This window comes from Scyliorhinus torazame, chromosome 17 (assembly GCF_047496885.1).
Source record: "Scyliorhinus torazame isolate Kashiwa2021f chromosome 17, sScyTor2.1, whole genome shotgun sequence".
Lineage (NCBI taxonomy): Eukaryota > Metazoa > Chordata > Chondrichthyes > Carcharhiniformes > Scyliorhinidae > Scyliorhinus > Scyliorhinus torazame.
The window spans coordinates 157822323-157845940 of NC_092723.1; the positions used below are offsets into that span (position 1 = coordinate 157822323).

The following is a 23618-nucleotide window of genomic DNA, read 5'->3' on the forward strand; positions in this document are numbered from 1 at the left end:
ACCCAGCAACAGTGAAGGAACAGCAATATATTTCCAATTCAGGATGGTGAGTGACTTGGAGGGGAACCTCCAGCTGGTGGTATTCCTAGGTATCTGGTGCCCTTGTCCTTCTAGATGCTAGTGGTTGTGGATTTGGAACATGCTGCCTAAGAGTTCCTGCAGTGAATCTTGTAGATGGTACACATGGCTGCCACGGGTTGTCGGTGGTGGAGGGATTGAATGTTTATGGAAGGGGTAGCAATCAAGTGGACTGCTTTGTCCTGGATGGTGGAGAGTTTCTCGAGTCTTTTTGGAGCTGCATTCACCAGGACAATCAAGGCAAATTCCATTACACACATGACTTGCGCCTTGTAGATGGTGAACAAGCTTTTTTGGGGGGGGGGGGGTCCAGGAGGTGATTTTCACCGCAGGGTTCCTAGCCGTTGACCTGCTCTGGTAGCCACAGTACTTATATGGCTAGTCCAGTTCAATGGTAACCCCAGGATGTTGATAATGGGATATTTGGTGATGGTAATGCCATTGAATGTCAAGGTGCAATGGTTAGATCTTCTCTTGTTGGAAACAGACATTGCCTGGCACTTGTGGCACGCATGTTACTGGCTGCTGGTCAGCCCAACCCTGGATATTGTCCAGGGCTTGCTGCATTTGAACGTAGACTGCTTTGGTGTCTAAGGAGTTGCGAATAGTGCTGAATTGTGCAATCATTTGCTAACATCCCCATTTCTGGCTTTATGATGGAATGAAGGTAGGTCATTGACAAAGCAGCTGAAAGTGGTTGGGCCTAGGACACTACCCTGAAGAACTGCAGTGATGTCCTGGAGCTGAGGGGATTGACCTCCAACCACTACAAATATCTTCCTTTGTGCCAGAAATGTTGGAGAATGCATGGTTTATTGATAGGGAGGAATTGAAGGAGATCAATATTAATAGAAAACTTATGTTTGAGAAACTGATTGGATTATAGGCTGATAAATCCCCAGTGGCCCTCAAAACATGGATGCATTGGTGGTCATCTTCCAAGATTCTATAGACTCTGGAACAGTTCCTGCAGATTGGAGGGTAACAAATGTAACCCAACTATTTAAAAAGGGGGGGGGGGGGGGGGGGGGGGCAGAGAGAAAACAGGAAATTAATGACCAGTAAATCAGATGTCAGTAGTGGGGAAAATTTGAGAATCCATTATCAAAGATTTTATAGCAGAGCAGAAAACAGTGGCAGGATCGGACAGAGTTAGCACGAATTTATGAAGGGGAAATCATGCTCGACAAATGTACATTCTTTGAGTACATAACTAGTAGAGTTGATTTTGGGGGGGGGGGGGGGGGGCAATGGATGTGGTTTATTTGGACTTTCATGAGGCTTTCCACAAAGTCCCACATAAAAGATTAGTGTGTAAAATTAAAGCACATGGGATTAGGGGTAGTGTCTTGAGATGGATAGAAAACAGGTTGGCAGACAAGAAACAAAGATTAGGAATTAACGGGTCTTTTTCAAAATGGCAGGCAGTGACTAATGGGGTACCATAGGGATTGGTGCTGGGACTCCAGCTATTCACAATATATATTAATGATTTGGATATGAGGGGACAAAATGTAATATCTCCAAATTTGCAGATGGCACGAAGCTGGGTGGGAGGGTGAGTTATGTGAAGGATGGAGAGATCCTCCCTTCAGTGTGAGTGAATGGGCAGATGAATGGCATAATTTGGATAAATGTGAGGTTATCCACTTTGGTAACAAAAATGGGAAGGCAGACTATTATCTGAATGGCCATAAATTAGGGGGGGGGGGGGGGGGGGGGGGGTGGTCCAGGACCAGCGGCCACAGTCTGAGGATAAGGGGTACAGCATTTAGGACAAAGATGAGGAGAAATTTCTTCATCTAGAGAGTGGCGAGTCTCTGGAATTTGTTACCACAGAACGCAGTTGAGGCGAAAACATTTATGTTTTCAAGAAGCAGTTAGATATAACACTTGGGACGAAGGGGATCAAAATTATTGGGGGGGGGGGGGGGGGGGGTGAGGGGAAGGTGGGATTAGGCTGTTCAGTTGGATGATCAGCCATAATCATAACGAATGGCAGAGCAGGTTTGAAGGGCCAAATGGTCATCTCCTGCTCCTATTTTCTGTATTTCTATGATTCCAACCAGTGGAGAGATTTCTCCTTGATTCCCATTGACCCCAGTTTTGCTAGGGCTCCATGATGCCATACTTGGTGAAATGCTGCCTTGATTTCAAGGGTAGTCTCACCTCACCTCAAGTATTCAGTTCTTTTGTCCATGTTTGAACCAAGATTGCAATGAGGTCAAGAGCTGAATGACCCTGGCGGAAACCAAACTTGAGTGTCAGTGAGGTTATTGCTGAACAAGTGCCGTTTGATACCGTTGTTAATGACCCCTTCGATCACTTTTCTCAAGATCGAGATTAGACTGATGGTATGCTATTTGGCCAGATTGGATTTGGCCTGTTTATTGTGTACATGACATAACTGGGCAATTTTCCACACAGCCGGGTAGATGTACTGGAGCAACTTGGTTAGGGGCACGCAAGTTCTAGAGAACAAGTCTTCAGGACTATTGCCGGAATATTGTCAGGCCCATGACTGTTGCTGTATCCTGTGCCTTCAGCCATTTCTTGATATTACATGGAATGCATCAAATTGGCTGAAGACAGACATCTGTGATGCTGGGACCTCTGGAGGATGCCGAGATGGATCATTCGCTGGGCACTTCTGACCGAAGATTGCTGAGAATGCTTCAGCCTCATATGATTTAGATGTGATCTCATCAATGCCCTGTACAACTGGAGCAAAAATTCCCCTTTTATATTCCATTCCCCTTGCAATAAATAACCACATTTCATTTGCCCTCCTTTTTAAAAAAATAATATTTTATTGAGGAATTTGAAATTTTTTCTAACAGTAACATAAACAATGACATTAACATGGTAAAATAAACATTCCCCCCCCCCCCCCAGCCCAATCTTCACACACCTCAACCATACAACAACAATCCCCCCCCCCCCCCTCGGAATACTGAATCTGCTGACATTTTAATTTTCCCCGAGGAAGACGACGAATGGCTGCCACCTCCAGGTGAACCCTAACATTGACCCTCTTAAGGCGAACTTTCTTTTCTCGAGACTGAGAAACCCAGCCATGTCACTAACCTGGGTCTCTACACTCGGGGGCTTCGAGTCCCTCCACATTAACAAGATCCGTCTCCGGGCGACCAGGGAGGCAAAGGCCAAGACGTCGGCCTCTTTCGCCCCCTGAACTCCCGGGCCTTCCGACACTCCAAAGATCGCTACCCCTGGACTCGGCACCACCAGTGTTTTTGGTACCGTGGACATTGCCTTAGCAAAATCCTGCCAAAACCCACGAAGCTTCGGGCATGCCGAAAACATGTGGACATGATTTGCTGGGCTTCCCGCGCACCACGCACGCCTATCCTCAACCCCGAAGAACTTACTCATCTTAGCCGCTGTCATGTGTGCTCGGTGGACTACCTTAAATTGTATCAGGCTAAGCCTGGCACATGATGAGGAGGCATTAACCCTGCTTAGGGCATCCGCCCATAGCCCCGCCTCCATCTCTCCTCCTAGCTTGTCCTCCCACTTGCCCTTAAGCTCCTCCACCGGAGTTTCCTCTGCCTCAGGAAGCTCCTGGTAAATATTCGATACCTTCCCCTCTCCCACCCAGGTACTGGAAACTACTCTACCCTGTATCCCCCGTGGCCGCAGCAGCAGAAAGGTCGGCACCTGTTTTCTCAGGAAGTCTCGCACCTGCAAATACCTAAAACCATTCCCTGCTGGCAATTTAAATCTATCCTCCAAAGCTTTCAAGCTGGGGAAGCTCCAGTCTATAAATAGATCCCCCATCCTTCTAATTCTTGCCCTCTGCCAACTCCGGAACCCGCCATCTAGCCTACCTGGTACAAACCTGTGGTTATTATAAATCGGGGTCCAAATCGATGCTCCCACCCCTCTCTTATGTCTCCGCCATTGCCCCCAGATCCTCAGAGCCGCCACTACCACCGGATTTGTGAAGTATCAGGCCACCGAGAACGGCAGAGGTACCGTTACCAGTGCTCCCAAACTGGTGTCTTTACATGACGCCGCCTCCATCCGCTCCCATGCAGGCCCCTCCCCCACTACACATTTCCTAATCATGGCTATATTAGCCACCCAGTAGTAATTGCAGATGTTCGGCAGCGCCAATCCACCCTCCGCTCCAGCAACACTTTCGTCACTCGCAGGGTTTTACTCGCCCACACAAAGCCCGAAATAATCTTATTCACCCGCTTGAAAAAAGCCTTTGGGACGAAGATGGGGAGGCACTGAAAGACAAACAGAAATTTGGGGAAGACCATCATTTTCATGGTCTGTACCCTCCCCGCCAGTGATAGCGGGAGCATGTCCCAACTCTTAAAGTCCCCTTCCATTTGTTCTATCAACTGGGATAGGTTTAACTTGTGCAGTGCCTCCCATTCCCGGGCCACCTGGATTCCTAGATATCGAAAGCTCTTCCCTACCATTATAAGCGGCAGCTCTCTCAGTCTCTTCTCCTGTCCTCTTGCCTGGATCGCAAACATCTCACTTTTCCCCATGTTCAATTTATACCCCGGAAAATTGCCAAATTCCCCCAAGATTCGCATTACTTCCACTATCCCCTGTAACGGGTCCGAAATGTTCAAGAGCAGGTCATCTGCTCAGAGCAAGATCCGGTGGGAGAGCGAGACTGCATACCCTCCAGCCCCTTGATTATTTCCTCAGTCTCAATTGGGACTCCCAGCCCCTCCACCAGGTCCTCCTCCACCCTCGGGAACCTCAACTGATCCAGAAACTGCCTCATCCCCTCCACCCCATCCGGGGGCTCCGACTCATATAATTTACTATAAAAGTCCTTAAACACCTCATTCATCCCCGCTGGGTCCAGGACAGTATTACCGTCTCTACTCTTTACTTTACCTATCTCTCTGGCCGCCTCGTTTTTCCTGAGCTGGTGCACCAACATTCTGCTTGCCTTTTCCCCGTACTCCTAGATCGCCACCCTTGCCTTCCTCAACTGTTCTACTGCTTTCCCTGTGGTCAATGACTGTATTGAAGTCCCCTCCCATGATCAGGTTATGTGACTCTAAGTCTGGGACCTTACCTAACACCCGCCTCATAAATTCCACGTTGTCCCAATTCGGAGCATATATGTTCACAAGTACCACTCGCATCCCCTCCAGCTTCCCACTCACCATTATGTACCTCCGTCCCTTGTCTGACACGATTCTCCCTGCCTCGAATGCCACTCGTTTGCTGATCAAGATCGCTACCCCCCTGGTCTTTTGAGTCCAATCCTGAGTGGAACACTTGGTCAACCCATCCCCCCCTCAATCCCGTCTGGTCTGTAACCTTTAGGTGTGTCTCTTGTAGCATTGCCACGTCCGCATTCAGTTCCCTCATACACACGAACATTCAAGTCCTCTTGACCGGCCCATTCAGGCTGCTCACGTCCCATGTGATCAGCCTGGACGGGGGGGCACTCCCCCCCCCCCCCCCCCCCCCCCCCCACCGCGCCGACTAGCCATCACCCTTTTTAGGCCAGCCTCGAGCTCGCGCCCTCCGCTTCCTCGAGTCCCCAACTGGGGCTGCCGCCATTCCCGACCTCCCATTTGTCCCTTGGTAACAGTTCCTCCCGTCAGCAAAGTAGCCCCCCCCCCCGCCCAGCAATAACACTAGAAACCCAATCCCCCATTGTCAAGCACCAGCTTAACACCTGCTCACCCCCCACTGCGTTTCCGAGAGTCAGCTGACCTATGCTGACTCGGTAGCTCCCGCCCCTGGCACCAAGCAGTCTGTCTCCCTATTGTTTTCTTCCCCCCCCATGAATAAACATTTTAAAAGCATCACATTCCCCAGAAAACAAACATCAGAAAAAACAGTGAAGAAACAGTCACTTTAGAAAAATAGTCCCCCAAAAAGCAGAACCAAATTCAAAGCCCATCCCCCCCCTCTAACAAGGTCCCTGCAAGACAAAGCAACCTTTAACCATCCACAGTCCATTATTTCACATAGAGCTACTTAAATTTATACAATGCAGCACCACAAATCGCCGCCACAGTACTTCTCCACGGCTGAAGTGTCTTTTAATTCGCCTCCAGCTTCATTTCTGTAATAAAGGTCCATACTTTGTCTGGCGTTTCAAAGTAGAAGCCCTGTTCCTCATGTGTGACCTACAGACGGGCTGGGTACAGCATCCCGAACTTCACCCCCTTCTTAAAGAGGGTCGTTTTTGCCCGAATGAACAAAGCTCGCCTCTTGGCCAAATCCACTCCCAGGTCCTGATAGATGCGCAACTCACAGTTCTCCCACTTGCGGCTCCGTTCTTTTTTGGCCCACCTCAAAACGTGTTCCTTGTCCATGAAACGGTGAAAATGTACCACCGTGGCCCTCGGTGGCTCGTTTGCTCTGGGCTTCCTCGCGAGGGCTCTGTGCGCTCTGTCCAATTCCAGGGGCCGAGGTAACGCCCCAGCCCCCATCAACTTCTCCAACATGTCCGTCACATAGGCTCTCGCATCCAATCCCTCACTGCCTTCAGGGAGGCCAACAATTCTGAGATTCTGCCTCCTGGATCTATTCTCCAGGTCCTGAAGCGTCTCCTGCATTCTTTTCTGGCAGTCGTTCATCATCCCCACCTTGCTTTCCAGCACGTTTATATATACTCCTCGTGCTCGGACAACTTTTGTTCCACCTCCTGGATCGCTCTCCCGTGGGTTTACTGAATCTGAACCACTTGATCAATCGAAGCCTTAATCGGGTCCAGCGTGTCCTTCTTCAGTTTGGCGAAGCAATCCTCGAAAAACTTCACCAGCTGCTCTGTCGACCACTGTGCCGTCTCCCAAGGCCCTGCTGCCCCACCATGCTGTCCCGTGTTATCAGCTCTGCTCGCGCCTCCCTTATAGGACTTTGTCGTCTCACACAGCCACTTTTGGTCCAATTCTCCACACACCGGAGGGGGATTTCTCCTTACTGTCTCACCCTTCACCGATTTATCCCATAATATCCGGAAAAAAAACAGGGGGAAAAGGTCCAAAAGTGCCTTACAGGCGGGAGCTATCAAATGTGCGACCTACTCCATGGCCGCCACCGAAGTCGTCTCCATTTGCCTTCCTAATCACTTGCTGAGCCTGTGTACTATCTTATTATTTATGTATCAGGACACCCAGATTGCGCTTCACAGCAGAGTTATGCAACTGTTGTCAATTTAAAGAAGATGCTGCTTTTCTATTCTTCCTGCCAAAGTGGACAAGTTCACATTTTTCCCATATTATACTCCATCTGCCAAATTTCTGTTCACTCACTTAACCTGACCATACCCCTGTGCAGGCTTCTCATGTTCTCTTCATAATTTACTGTTCTACCTTTCTTCGTGGCATCAACAAATTTAACTACCATATATTTGGTCCTTTTATCCAAGTCATTAATAGACTACAAATAACCAAAGCACCAGTACTGATCCCTGTGGCAATCTATTCATAACTTGAAATGTGAAAATGACCCATTTTTGCACACTGAGTTTCCTGTTGGCTAACCAATCCTCTATCCGCGGTAATATGTTACACCCTACACCATGTGCTCATACTTTATGTAGTAACCTTTGATGTGGCATCTTGTCAAATATCTTTTGGATCCAAGTGCACCACACCTACAGGTTCCACTTTAATTGTTACTTCTTCAAAGAACTCTAGTAAATTAGTAAAACAATTTTCCTTTCACAAAACCATTCTGGCCCTGCCTGATTGCACTGACATTTTCTAAGTGCCCTGCTACAACTTTCGTTATAATAGATTCCAGCATTTTTCTGACAAGAAACATTAGGCTAACCGACCTACAATTTTTTTTCTCGAATACCGGAGTTATATTTGCTATTTTATAATCTGATGGCGGACCTTTCCAGAATCTAGGGAATTTTGGAAAATTAAAATCAATGTATCTCAGCAGCCAATCCTTGTAAGACTCAAGGATGAAGTCCATCAAGAGTTGGGGACTTGTCAACTTTAGTTCTTTTTTTTAAAAATGGGAGTACCCAGTCATTTTGTTCCAAGGGCCAATTTAGCATGGTCAATTCATCTACCCTGCACATCTTTTTGGGTTGTGGGATGAACCCACGCAGACATGGGGAGAATGTGCAAACTTCACACGGACAGTAACCCAGGGCCAAGATCGAACCTGGGTCCTTGGCGCCGTGAGGCAGCAGTACTAACCACTGCGCCACCGTGCTGCCCTAACTTTAGTTCTAACTTCAGTACCCTTTCTCTGGTGATTGTAATTGTTTTACATTCCTCCCTCACTTTCACCTCTTGCTTTACAATTTCTTCGGGGATGTTATTTGTGTCTTCTACAGTGAAGACTCTTGCAAAATATAGGTTCAATTCACCTGCCATTTCCTTATTCTCCGATAATAATTCCCCAGACTCACTCTCGAGGAGACCAATCCTCACTTACTCTTTTCCTTTTTAAATACCCGCAGAAACTCTGTTTTTATACTTCTGGCTAGCTTTCTCTCATATTCTAATTGCTCCTTCATTTTTTGGGGGTCATTCTTTGCTGTTTTTTAATTTTCTGTCCAATCTTCTGACCTGCCATTAATTTTTGCGGAATTGTGCGCACTCTCTTTTAATTTGATACTATCTTTAGCTTCTATGTTAGCCACAGAGAGTATTTCTTTCTCACCAGAATGTGTATTAGCAAAGTGCTATTAAATATCTTCTTAAACGTCTACCACTGTATCTCTATAGGCCTATCACCTAACCTAATTTCACAGATCATTTTAGCCAGCCCCGTCTTCATGCACGCAAAATTGCCCAAAGTTTAAAACATTAGCCTCAGAACCAGTCTTCTCTCCCTCTAAAAGTCTGCAAAGTTTAATCATGCTGTGAGCATTGCTACCTTGTGGCGCCTTATATGGTAAACCTCTTGCTCTTCTTTGAAATATTACCACGGGATCTTTGATATTCACCTAAGAAAGCAGATAGACTAGAATATTTACTGTATCACCTAAAGAGGACACTCTGGCTACACAGCCCTCCCCAAGTACTGCACTGGCTGTTGGTGTAGATTTTGTGCTCAAATGTCTGAAGTGGGATTTGAAACCACAACCGTGTGACTCAGAGGTGAGAGAATAATTCACCCGAGTCACAGCTCCTACTATTATGCCCTACACAAAAGTCACATTTATCATAGGGAAAGGAGGGAATACTGATCAAAAGGACATTGGCCTCAAGCTCATACATCCTTTAAAAGTGAGAACAGGTGGGAGGTGAAAAAAATTAACTTTGAGTGGTTAGTGCTGGGTATTATAAAGAAATTGCAGTATGTAAATACTAACCAAATATTAACTTACACAGGAGCCTTTAGTTTCACAAGGTGTGTAAATCTGAAAACTGCAATGTAAAAAAATTACATTTAAAAGTTCCTAATCTTCCAACAATTGGTAGAAACTTAATAGTCAAGAGGTTACAGCACAGAAAGGGCCCATCACGTCTGTGCTGGCCAAAAACATCCACCGAGGTATTCTAATCCCATTTTACAGCACTTGGCCCATAGCCTTGTATGCCGTGGCATCATAAGTGGACATCTAAATACTTCTTAAACATTACTAGGGTTTCTGTCTCCACCACCCTTTCAGGCAGCGAGTTCCACACTCACATCATCCTCTGGGTGAAAATGTTTTCCTCACATCACCTCTAATCCTCCTGCCCCTTACCTTAAATCTATGCCCCCGGCCATTGATCCCTTCACCAAAGGGAAATGTTTCTTCCTGTCTATCTATACCCCTCATAATTCTATACATCTCAATCATGTTCCCCCTCAGTCTCCTCTGCTCCAAGGAAAACCTCAGTCTTTCCAATTTCTCTTCATACCTAAATCTCCTCTGCATCCTTTCCACTGCTATCACATCCCTTTTATAATGTGGTTTCCAGAATTGCACACAATACTCTAGCTGTGACCTAACCAACGTTTTATACAGTTCCAGCATAACCCACCCTGCTCTTAAACGCTATGCCTCGACTAAGAAAGTATACCATATACCTTCTTAACCACTGTATCCAGCTACTATCTTAAGGGACCGGTTTTCACAGTAGCTTCAATGCAGTGTTAATGTAAGCCTACTTATGACAATAATAAAAGATTACAACATGCACTGGTCCTCAGTGCTTTCCAGGGTCCTGCCGTTCATCATGTATTCTCTTGCCTTGTTTGTCTTGCCCAAGTGCATCACCTCACACTTAACTGGATTGATATTCCATTTGCCACTGATCAGCCCATCTGACCAGCCTGTCTATATCCTCCTGCAACCTAAAGCTACCCTCCTCGCTATTTACCACCCCTTCAATTTTCGTATCATCCGCAAACGTACTGGTCAACCCTCTTAGATTCATGTCTAAATGATTTCTACAAACCACAAAAATCAAAGGCCCCAACACTGGTTCCCTGCAGGACCCCACTGGGCACAGGCTTCCAGTTTGAAAAACACCCCTCGATCATCACCCTGTGCTTCCTGCCACTCAGCCTATTCTTGACCCCAAAAAAATTTGCCAAATTTTCTTGGGTCCCATGGCTCTTATTTTCGCTATCAGTCTCCCAGACCTTATCAAAAGCCTTGTTGAAGTCCAAGTAAATTTATCTAATTTTTTTGCGGATCACATAAGATTTTGTATCCATTGGAAATTCAGCAGGTAGGCAGGGATTTCAACTCAAAATATCAAACACTAGATTCCCTTCCAATCATCTCTGCTGTTCTTTCACAAAGGTGATAATTTGAGCCTAGATGGCCAAGGACCTCCTGCATGCAGGCAAAATGGCCAAATAATTCCTTCCCATAAAGTGCACATCCCAGCATGGATCACAGGAAACCAATCACAGGTGGAATTGAAGTTTTTGGGGTATTGAACAATATGGGAGAGTTTTAATGTTGTAAAGGCTTACAGGTACTGCAGGAAAACATTGACATTCAAAAATGTATTTTCCCAGAGATAGACCTTGATGTAGGAGTTCTCAGAGTATTATTTTTAAAAATAAATTTAGAGTACCCAATTCATTTTTTCCAATTAAGGGGCAATTTAGCGTGGCCGATCCATCTACCCTGCACATAAGAACAGAAGAACTAGGAGCAGGAGTAGGCCATCTGGCCCCTCGAGCCTGCTCCACCATTCAATGAGATCATGGCTGATCTTTTGTGGACTCAGCGCCACTTTCCGGCCCGAACACCATAACCCTTAATCCCTTTATTCTTCAAAAAACTATCTATCTTTATCTTAAAAACATTTAATGAATGAGCCTCTACTGCTTCACTGGGCAAGGAATTCCATAGATTCACAACCCTTTGAGTGAAGAAGTTCCTCCTAAGCTCAGTCCTAAATCTACTTCCCCTTATTTTGAGGCTATGCCCCCTAGTTCTGCTTTCACCCGCCAGTGGAAACAACCTGCCCGCATCTATCCTATCTATTCCCTTCATAATCTTATATGTTTCTATAAGATCCCCCCTCATCCTTCTAAATTCCAACGAGTACAGTCCCAGTCTACTCAACCTCTCCTCGTAATCCAACCCCTTCAGCTCTGGGATCAACCTAGTGAATCTCCTCTGCACACCCTCCAGTGCCAGTACGTCCTTTCTCAAGTAAGGAGACCAAAACTGAACACAATACTCCAGGTGTGGCCTCACTAACAACTTATACAATTGCAGCAGAACCTCCCTAGTCTTAAACTCCATCCCTCTAGCAATGAAGGACAAAATTCCATTTGCCTTCTTAATCACCTGTTGCACCTGAAAACCAACTTTTTGCGACTCATGCACTAGCACACCCAGGTCTCTCTGCACAGCAGCATGTTTTAATATTTGGGTTGTGGGGGCGAAACTCACGCAAACACGGGGAGAATGTGCAAACTCCACACAGACAGTGACCCAGGGCTGGGATTGAACCTGGGACATTGGTGCTGTGAGGCAGCAGTGCTAACCAGTTCTCAGAGTATTATGAAACTGAATGTTGTGATCCATTCATCAATTTTAATATAAAGGATTTTGCTGTTTATTAGGAAAAACTATAAAAAATGTACTTGCCTTGAGATCCTGGCATTCTATTTATGATCTGATTTGGCACATTTGGCATGGACAAGGGCCCATCTAAAATAAAACAAAAAACTGTTGTCAGATTACACATACCCAAAGGCACATCTTCCAAAATTATTTCTTACATAAAACATCTACCAGAAGCAGTAAAATATCACTAATGGATAACCCTGGCTAAAAATCAGTAATGGCATTTGTGTGCAAATAATGTAGGATTTTTCTCAATTACCTTTAAGAACTAAGGGAAAATTCTGCAGAATATTCCCTTGGTGATTCACAGATACAGTCAAGTCCATTTAAGGACAGTTTGTAAATATGTGAAAACCAAATAAACTATCTATATAGAGGGTGTTCATCTTCTACAAAGGGAGGATGTGCTCCTTATGTGGGTAAAATCTGCCAGCAAAATCACCAGGTCAGATCTTCAGTGCTGTCACTACAGCAGTATATTATCCTCCCAACTGCATTGTCTTCAAGGATCCCAGTTACTTCTGATTTAAAGAGGCAACTTACGTTCTTTCCCTAAAAGAGGATGGCAGGATGAAGGGTCGGGGTAGAAAGGATGCTTCAGTTAAAAAAATGAGAAGTTAGCTGTCGGTTAAACTATTTTGTATTACTCATTTATTTGGAAAATGGTGGAAATGGATTAAATAACATTGGAGGACAGAGGGCATTCTTCAGAAATGATACTGGAATGGAAATATACACCATCTGCACTCGTTAGATCCATAAACCGCCGTTCATTATCTTGCACAGCAACTTGGCAGACAGTCATTTGAAAGTTCCTTCAGATCTTCCCCATGAGGGCGGCACGGTGGCGCAGTGGTTAGCACTGCTGCCCCACTGCGCTGAGAACCCGGGTTCAATCCCAGCCCCGGGTCACTGTCCATGTGGAGTTTGCACATGCTCCCCGAGTCTGCGTAGGTCTCACCCCCACAAACCCAAAAGATGTGCAGGGTAGCTAGATTGACCTCGCTAAATTGCCCCTTAATTGAAAAAAAAAAAAAGGAATTGCGTACTCCAAATTGAAAAAAAATCTTCCCAAAATTCAAAGTTGAATTCAAGGTGTTTTGGTTCATTGATCTTGCATGCCAGATGTTAATGGGACTGTACTTTCATGCTATTTTGTGTTGATTATTAGTGCAGGAGGAACCTAAAGTCTGTAATACATTGTGATTCCGCTGCTCATATTTAATGTTCGTTATATTTACAGATCAATTTCTCGCAGTTTATTGCCTTCGCCACTGTCTAATGCCAAATATATTGGCATTAGAAGCCATTTACCAGACTGCCATGGGAAGCAGAGGGAAATCATGCGATAAAACTCACATCCACAGTTATAATGGTTTCATTTAACCGGTGAGATTCAATACATTGACCAAGAATTTGGGGAATTAGCTCATAGGATTTACTGATGCAGGTAACCACAACTCTAAACCCCCAAAAAAATTTGTTGCAAGCTCACAAAAATGCATCACCCTGTTCTGAGAACAAGGAAGAAGTCAGCCATGATTCCAATTCTTGATTGCTAGCCAATGGCTTAAACTGAGAAATAGATAATCTCAAAATCACAAGTTAGGAGTGAGATGGAATACTCGCCACCTGACAGTGTAAGTGCAGCGGCAACAACTTGGCCCCACCCATGACAAAGCCGCCCGCCCGCTTGATCGGCACCCTCTTCTTCACAGGTCCACAGTAGCAGCAGTGTCTACTGTTCACAAGTTGCACCACATCAATTGGTCATCACTTCTTTGATAGCACCTTTCAAACCTGCGGCCTCTACCATCTAGAAGGACTAGGGTAGCATGCACATGGGAACATCACCACCTGCAGGTTTCCCTCCAAACCACATACCACCCTGACCTGGAACTATATTGCTATTCCTTAACTGTCATTGGGTCAAAATCCTGAAACTCCCTCCCCAACAGAATTGTGGGCTTACTGCACCACCTCCTTCTCAAGGGCAATGAGGGATGGGAATTTTTTTTTTTTTTTAATTTAGAGTACCCAATTAATTTTTTCCAATTAAGAGGCAATTTAGGGTGGGCAATCCACCTACCCTGCACATCTTTGGGATGTGGGGGGCGAAACCCACGCAAACACGGGGAGAATGAGCAAACTCCACACGGACAGTAACCCAGAGCCGGGACCTCGGTGCCGTGAGGCAGCAGTGCTAACCACTGTGCCACCGTGCTGCCGTTGGGATGCGAAATTAATACTGACCAGTGACACCACGGACAACAAAGAAAATCAGTAGGAAATGAAGCAAGGACGAGACTGAGGATGGCTGTGATGGCGGAGTATCCTGACACTTTTGAGGCTGTTGAATAAAAAATGTCAGAGGAGCCACTGAGTTGCTGGTATCTTGGAACCATACAGTTGAGTGGGGCACTGACCTTAGGAAGGGAAGGGGAAAATGATAAGAGATTCATTTGGGATGAGTTATTGGGTCAAAGGGGCATCAGCAAATGCGACTACATTTCTGGAGTTACAGATTAAAAAATTGCATTAAAGTAATAATAATAATCTTTATTGTCACAAGTAGGCTTACATTAACATTGCAATGAAGTTACTGTGAAAAGCCCCTAGTCGTCACATTCCGGTGCCTGTTCGGGTACACAGAGGGACAATGACCCAAGCCAGGAATCGAAACTGGGACCCTGGAACTGGGGAGCAACAGTGCTAACCACTGTGCAACCGTGCCAACCACTACAAGATTTTAATGCTGTTGATTTGCTCTGCCTGAAAGGTATTCTTCGAGCACTTATCATAGTGACTCCATAGTCTTCCATTTGGCTTGAATTTGACTTCAAAGTCCTTTAACTGACCAGTGATCTTCCGTATCAGCTATTAAAGGGAATAGGAAATATGCCAGTACCTGAAGCTAAAATAGTTAACAAATATATGTCTAATTTCAGATTCCCTTGTGAAGCCTCAGTTTATAATTCTGAATCGGCATCTTAAAATGTTTTTAACTGTTAAAATTCCACACCTCATTTTTATATAGACTGAGATATGAAAAAAGGAGAGTAGTGTGGGAACTGCAATCAATGAAATTAGAGCTCATTGAGAAGTTGGCAAAAGTTATAGGGAAATCCTGAAAATGGAGAGAGGAGAAAACATATTTTTAAAAACTTAATCCCTGATCAAATATAGGTTTTAACAAAGTACAGCTGTATTCCATTTCCACAGCATCTTTCACAAATATAGACGTCCCAAAGCTCAATTGGCTAGATGGATACTGTCTGGTGCAAAATGAGAGTTCAATTCGGTACTGGCTAAGGTAGTTCTTGGAGCCTACCTTGCCTTGCCCCACTGATACCTTTGCATAAGCCAGTATTAGCAAGCCTTGGACAACGAGGACACAACATGCACAGAGAGAGAGACAAAAAAAATGGGAGAGTGCTTTACCACTAATAAAGTACTTTTGAAGTGCAGTCACTGTTGTAACGTAGGCAAATGTGGCACCAATTGGCACACAGCAAGCTCTCACAAAAAGTAATGACCAGAAATAGAGCGCAATCTTAAAATGAGAGCTCAGCCACTGAGTATAATCAGGAAGAACTTTTCCCTCAAGAGCAGTAGAAATCTGCAGCGCACTCCCCAAAGGAGTGATGGCTCAATTGAAATTTTCAAGACTGGAATCAAAACATTTTTTGGGGTATCAAGGAATATGGAGCAAAGCAAAGAATATGGATGTGAGATATATATTAGCCATGAGTTAACTGAATGGCAGAACATTCCTGAAGGATGAGTAGCCTTCTGTCCCATGATATTGAGGAGGGAAAAATATTGGCCAGGACACCTGGAGAACCATCCCCGATCGTCTTCAAATAATGCTCTGGAATTGTTTACATTTATCTGAAATGACAGGCAGGGTCGGTTTAAAGTCTCATCCAAAATAAGACACCTCTGACAATGCAACATGCCCTTAATATTGCATTGAAATTTTAACCCAAACTATGTACTCAAAAGTTCTGGAAAGAGCTTGAACCCACAACTTTTTGACTCCAGGCAAGAGTGCCACCACCGATCCAAAGCCAACTGATAGTTTATGAACACTAGCATTTCTTGTAAGTGAAATATTATAGTGTGTTCACCACACAGCAAATATACTTACTAGGTGGTCGGACAGGCTGGACTTGAGCCATACCTGGCGCCGGAGACATGCCAGGTGGCTGGCCACCCGGTCCTGTCAAGGTACCCTGGTTTGGCAACATTCCCTGCTGTTTTTGAAGCCGAGAGCGTCTTTTTTCCTCCAGCTCTTTTTGAATCTTGTAAATCTTCTCGGCTAGTAGGTGATAGTATTCATCCTAAACGGAGGCAAATAGATCAAAACTTAATGAATGTTCCTCCCAGTTACTGCTTTACAATTCCAGCTACTCTCTTTGCTTAGGCTGTTATTTTCTACTTAGCATGCTATCATTCGGTTTAGTTTTACAAGTCATGGGGTGAGATGAGCTGGAGATAAATTAAAAGGCAACAACCTCAATGCAACTTGACCTCAATACATTGGAAAACCTATCACCAGCCACCAACTAGCTATTTATCAAGGTCAGCATTGATCTGATTTTGGATCAGAGATGGATGATTGATTGACGTTGAATTGATAATTGGAAAGACAATGGTTGCAAATCTTATGTTAGTTGAAGAAACATTTGTGACTTTTATCAAAGGACATAATTTGTAGAAATGAAAACTGATTAGCATATTCATGCTTGGAACCTTCGGGGAAACTTTCTTAGTTTGTGTACACCAAGAAATAGTGCCCACAGCCTGTGATTTTCTGTGTGTTGACATTAATGTGCAGAAAATCATGGACCAGGGATATACAAATTTCCCAAAGCAGAAGAACTGTTCCACAGCCCCATAACACACACGTGCTACAAAGCTTTTCAAGCAGATGCTTTAATGTGCAAAATTACAGAGCTTGTGGTATTCCACAACTGAAGTACCAAACTATTGGCCAAATGCAAATACTGTTTGCTTTCCCCACGCCTCCCAAACATCTTTTGATAATGAATGACACATTCATGTATTTTGTTGGAGTATCAAAAATCTAAGCTGAAGTGTAGGATGGAATTCTACCATGGAGTCCAGTATACTAAAACCACCATAAAATACAGCTATATTGTAACAAAGTGAATGGAATGTTAAAATGGAGTACTGCATCTGTGACCTCTAATACAATCACAAATTATTTGTGCCCAAGTCACTTTTAGAGAAACCATTCAAAGCATCATATTAAATAGTGTTTTTCCCTACATCCTTTTAATGTTTCTCTCCCCAGGTCCAGACTCCATAAAATTGTGAGGTGCCCTGCATAGAACACAACTTAATAGAACATGCAACATTTACTCCTGACAAGAGTCTGCAAGGATTTACTGTGTTTTCTGAAGACTGAGTCATTTATTACCATAACATTATATAACAGTTATATAACAGGGAAACATGGGAGAGGCACTCCAAAATGTTCAGCAGGTAAAGGCCAAAAAGAAAACAGGCATTTATTGGGTTCAATCCCTGACATCTGCTGAGCTGCTCTCATCTACCTGAGGCACCTACTTGCAGAGACTTAACAGTACCTCAGGGGTGGAATGGTCAAGAAAGTGAAGGGAAATGAGAATGCACATATGTGGGTATCAGTACAATCAGGATTAGGCTTGATTCTGATGCTCCTTGTGGTCAATTAGCCTGACACTAATAGTCTAAGCTCACAGTAAAATGAATGAGTACTAAGCTGAGTTTATGGAACCCGTGGAATCATATCCCCAAATGAGACACCTTCTTGGGAGATGTTTTCTAGAGAGGAGGCGAAAGGACAGTAAAGAATGGGAGATGGGAGGGAGAAAGGGGGAATAACCTGGACATTAATATATACATATTTGTTCAGAATAGCTTCATTTATTTTATGGGTAAGAGCTAGCTAATTTTACTTGATGCATCTAGAAAGCTTTTTGGATTATTTTTGCTCCAGAGGTACATAGACCTCACGGGTCAACTAAATTAAGTCCTGCAGAGTAGTTGAACTAAATTAGGAGCACAACTAGAAAATGAAGGAGATGCACAACAGGTTAGGCTGTGTCTGAAAAAGAATTGTTACTTCAGGTGGATACACTTCATTAAAACTGTTCTGGTAAACGGTCTACAGTAACCCACCTTATTTTTTATTGTTTCATAGAATTTACAGTGCAGAAGGAGGCCATTCGGCCCATTGAGTCTGTACCGGCTCTTGGAAAGAGCACCCTACCCACGGTCAACACCTCCACCCTATCCCCATAACCCAGTAACCCCACCCAACACTAAGGGCAATTTTGGACACTAAGGGCAATTTATCATGGCCAATCCACCTAACCTGCACATCTTTGGACTGTGGGAGGAAACCGGAGCACCCGGAGGAAACCCACGCACACACTGGGAGGATGTGCAGACTCCGCACAGACAGTGACCCAAGCCGGAATCGAACCTGGGACCCTGGAGCTGTGAAGCAATTGTGCTATCCACAATGCTACCGTGCTGCCCGTGTTATTTTTCTGGGTAAAGAAGGGGAAATTTATGGACCTAGGTGTACTTCCACCATTGTCTATCTGAATTTGAGACTTCCAGTAACTCTTATCTTTAGCACAAATACATTTGTCTTTTAATCAGCATGAAGTATTTGAGGAGAAATCGATTAAATGTTACAGTTTTAAAATTAAGATCCAGCACAAGCCTTGGAACCACGAAGCCCAAGGTCACAAATTGCAGAATTGATGAACAATGAATTACAGGTACGGAACCTCAAATACGGCAACCCTGGGACCGAGATAATGCTGGATTTCAGATTTTGCCAGATTTCAGGTCTAACATTCAGGCCAAGCCGGGTTGGGTGGGGTCAAGGGTTGCTTGGAGGGCAAGATAGAGCTGCATGCAAAGTGGCAAACACAGTGACTGGTCTGGAGCCACACCATATGCATATGCTTTACTGCTCAAAAACATTATGGAGCTTTGTGGTATTCCACAAGAGAAATACCAACTATAGGCCAAATGCAAACACAATTTGCTCCCCTCCACCCCATTTCCGATATATCTTTTGGTAATGAATACCCAATTCATATATTTTGTTGGAATATCAAAAGATTAAGTTGAAGTGTAGGATTGCAGCACCTAGCTGAATTGTCCAGGTAAATTTATTAAAAATGTTTTAAAATTTCAATTAAAACTGATGGAACAGTTGTTCAATTTTCAAACAGTTCCACATTTTGGACAGCCACGTTTAAGACATACAAGCCGTAGCATCATTTAAAATTAACATAAACTACTCCATTCGAATACAATGTGTATTCTGGAGATGAATATTGTCATGTGAGAGTACCTTTAAGAAATGGGTGTTTAAAAAATGTACCTTTAAGAAATGGGTGTTTATTAGCGATGTTAGAGTGTGGGTGGAGCTGGGCTTTGTGTCAGCTTTTTACTTTCGTTTTAGGCTGTTTGCTGCAGGGTATGTTTTAGTTTTGTTTTCAATGATGGAGCTGAAGCCAGACAAAGCAGGTGTAATGTTGATCTCTCTGCCATGAAAAGACTATCTCTTGATCATTTGGTGAATTCAGAATTATAAATGTTTTCAGTAGTGAATGTAAACCTAATGTGCTTCTGTTAAAAGGTGTTTCTTTTGTTTTCTGGATGTTGTTTGGGAAGTTATTAAGGATTACTTAGTGTTGTATTCTTTGGGGTTGTATTTCAATTAATGGTTGCTAAGATGTTCACTGTATGTTTTAAAAAGTTTAACTTGAGTTCATAGAATAAACATTGTTTTGCTTTAAAAAATACTTTTCCATTTCTGCTGTACCACACCTGTAGAGTGGGCTGTGTGCTCCCCATACCTCAAACTATTAAAAGTGGTGGGTCAGGTGAACTCCATGATACACTTTGGGGGTCTCTAAACCCTGGCCCATAACAATATCATGGTCATGATTGGAAGAGACAAAACTAAGATATCCACTATGAAGACATCTTCTAATATATCCTGTACTCCAGTCAGGCAAGGAGCAGTTTAAACTTTTAGAAACCACCCTTCCAACATGTATTTATTCTAAATTTAATTTAAACTTAAATAAATGATCCCCTAGCTTTGTGCTTACATGAACCATTTCTCACAATAAATTTCAAACACAGCCTCTCTACATCTGAAGACCAATTTAAAGTCTAAATTGACAAACACCCACCAGACCCAGTGTCAATGCAAAATAAATTGCTACCACCCTCTTGACGAAAGTAACTGGAATTTGCAGAGATCGTATGCCCCAAATTACAGCTTTAATGCTAATATAGAAAATACGAGTAATTCAAAGTGAAATTTAAGCATAAACCAGCAAACGTCCGGAGTGCTTAAGACAAATCATGGAACTAAACAAAATTTCAAATTCCTGATCTGCTATATTAACACTATAAATTAAACTTAGAAAAGAAAATGTTGGAACGTAAAAAAATCGGAGAAGTAGACCATTCAACACCAGTCTGTATTTTAACCTCAACTCCAACTTCCTGCACTTTCCCCAAATCCTTTGATTCCCATAGTACCCTAAAATCTAACATTCCATGTCTTGAATATACCCAACAACAGATTGTCCACGGCCTTTGGAGAATTTCACAGATTCACATCCATTTGAGTCAAGATACTTCTCACCTCAGTCCTAAATGGCCAATCCTTTTTTCTGGTTGCCAAGGTGTGACGTTTGATGTGCCTCAGAGATCAGAGCTGGGACCTCATCTTTTTACAATTTATATAAATGACCTGGATGAAGGGACCAGCTAGATTTGATGACAATAATAATATAATAATAATCACTTATTGTCACAAGTAGGCTTCAATGAAGTTATTGCGAAAAGCCCCTAGTCCCCCGTTCGGGGGGGGTGGTACGGAAATTGAACCCACGGTGCTGGCCTTGATCTGCATTACAAGCCAGCTGTTTAGCCCACTATGCTAAACCAGCCCCTGACAAAAAGATAGGTAGGTAGTAAGATGTAATGGGGACATCGGCAGCTACAAAAAGATATAGATAAGTTAAATGAGAGGGCAAAGACCTGGCATTTGGAGTACAATGTGGGAAAGTGGGAAATTGTCAATTTTAACAGGAAAATTAAAAAAGGACCATATTATCTAAATGGTGAGAGATTGCCAAGCTGCGAGGTGCAGAGGGATCTAGGTGTCCTAGTGCATGGATCACAAAAGGCTGGTATGTAGGTACAGCAGGCAATTCAGAAAGCTAATAGAATCAATAATTTATTGCAAAGGGAATTGAATGCAAAAGTAGGGAGGTTATGCTTCAGCCCTACAGCGCATTGGTGAGACCATATTTGAAGTACTGTGTACAGAATTGGTCTCCTTATTTAAAGGAAGGATGTAAGTGCATTAGAAGCAGCTCAGAGAAGTTTTATTAAACTAATATTAGGGATTAGTTGGGGGGGGGGAGAAAGAGGCTGCCTTATGAGAAAAGGTTGGACAGGCTAAGCTTGTATCTGCTGGATGTTAGAAGACAGTACGAAGTCTTACAACACCAGGTTAAAGTCCAACAGGTTTGTTTCGATGTCACTAGCTTTCGGAGCGCTGCTCCTTCCTCAGGTGAAGCCATTCACCTGAGGAAGGAGCAGCGCTCCGAAAGCTAGTGACATCGAAACAAACCTGTTGGACTTTAACCTGGTGTTGTAAGACTTCGCACTGTGCTCACCCCAGTCCAACGCCGGCATCTCCACGTCGATGTTAGAAGAGTAAGAGGTGCCTTGAACGAAATATCCAAGCGGTCTTGACAGGGTCGCTGTGGAGAGGATGCTTCCTTTTGTAGGAGAAACTAGTACCCGGGGCCACTGTTTAAAAGTAACGGGTTGTCCATTTAGGACTGAGATGTGGAGAAGGCTTTTCTCTCAGAGGGCTGAGAGTTTTGGAACTCTCTTCCTCAAGACTAGGTGGAAGCAGAATCTTTGAATATTTTAAAGGCAGTGGTAAATATAATTGATAAGCAAGGGGGTGAAAGGTTATCAGAGGTAATCGGGAATTTGGAGCTGAGACTGCAATCAGATCAGCAATGATCTTATTGAATGGTTGAGCAGGCTCAAAGGGTTGAGTGGCCTACTCTTGCTCTCAATTCATACATATGTTCGTGTCTTTTACCCTCAGACCACACACCTGGTTCTGAACTCTTCAGCCAGGGGAAACTCTGTACCAGCATCTACCCATGAAGCCCCTCGAGAATTTTGCATCTTTCAATTAGATCTTTAATTTTTCTGAACTCGAGGGAATATAGGCCCATTCCACTCAATCTCTTCTCAAAGGACAACCCTTTCATCTCAGGAATCAGTCCAATGAACCTTCATTGCACTCCATCTAAAGCAGAGTCTGCTTCTCTCTCCACAGTCGCAGCCAGAGTTGCTGAGTGTTTCAAATTTCTGTTTTTATTTCAGATTTTTAGCACGAGCAGTATTTTGCATTTTCTATGAATTCAACTGCTCACCAATACATTTCATTTTTGAACTTTAAAATGCTCATTATCCAGAATCATACTGAACCACTTTTGCATGTTACAAAGGGAATATGTGCATATTTTGAAAATTGACAAGGCCTTTCAATGCTGCTAGTCCCATACCTGTCAGTGGCTGGAATGCTATTTCATGGAATTCTACATACCAGTGAGGGGGGTTGGGGTGGGAGGGGGTTTATTTTCCAAAAGGAGAAATTTTGTACTTGTTGCATGTATTACAACTTTAGGATTTAAAGAAAATTAAACCGAAATTTCAAGATTCTGCTAAGCACTGAAAAATATTTATTTATCTTTAACAAAATGAATCTAACTTACTCTCTGCCAAATTGTGTTCATTTTGTCAGCATGTTTGGGGGTGGGAAATAAAGCAAAAGTCAAACAGGTTTTCACACAAACAACCTATGCTAGTTTTAGGGAACAAGGAATTACTTCCATTCACCTTAGACAACTAAGTAGTCATGGTATACAACAGGTTCCTACCAACCACATGTTACTGATCACAACTTAATCATGAAGAAAACTTAAAAAAATAAGATGTAACAAGGCAAGTCTTCAGGACACAGGTAGTACAGGAGGGGTCATTTTAAATAAAGCAAGAATAAACCAAGGCCCCTGTTCAATTTCATGACCCTAACAATCCAGTGTGTACGTGATCCTAATGAGGCTTAATTAAGTAATTTATTCATAGGCTAGCCCTCGGGTCAACTACATCAGTTCTTGGAATAACAGAAGCAGTTCGAAAGTACCTCATGGTATTAGTAAATACTGTCAAAAATACAGCAGGGAATCACACTAAAGCTGTTAATTAATCTTTAGTTCAATGCAACAATAAGCAGAGTAGGGCCACTTAACTGAAGGATGAGACCCTCAGCTCTTGGTCCTCAGACTAATTACATGCAATGTCCTTGTACATTTCATAAACTCCGTTTTTTGTCATTACAACATGATTAGATGATTTAGATTTTATTATTTGAGGCTGTGTTCTGATA

General features: G+C 43.5%; 1 protein-coding gene across 15 annotated transcripts in view; it reads right to left on the bottom strand.

Moving 5' to 3' along the window:
• crebbpb (CREB binding protein b) overlaps positions 1 to 23618 on the bottom strand; it is a 279436-nt gene that overhangs the window by 118350 nt on the left and 137468 nt on the right. For 14 of the 15 annotated variants that reach the window (XM_072481408.1, XM_072481399.1, XM_072481400.1 and 11 more), the window contains exons 10-11: positions 16236 to 16428; positions 12107 to 12169 (exon numbers count right to left, since the gene is read on the bottom strand). In XM_072481408.1, the coding sequence (XP_072337509.1) occupies positions 12107 to 12169; positions 16236 to 16428 (256 nt within the window). The remainder of the gene's footprint in view (positions 1 to 12106; positions 12170 to 16235; positions 16429 to 23618) is intronic. The other variant, XM_072481406.1, reaches the window with a different exon arrangement.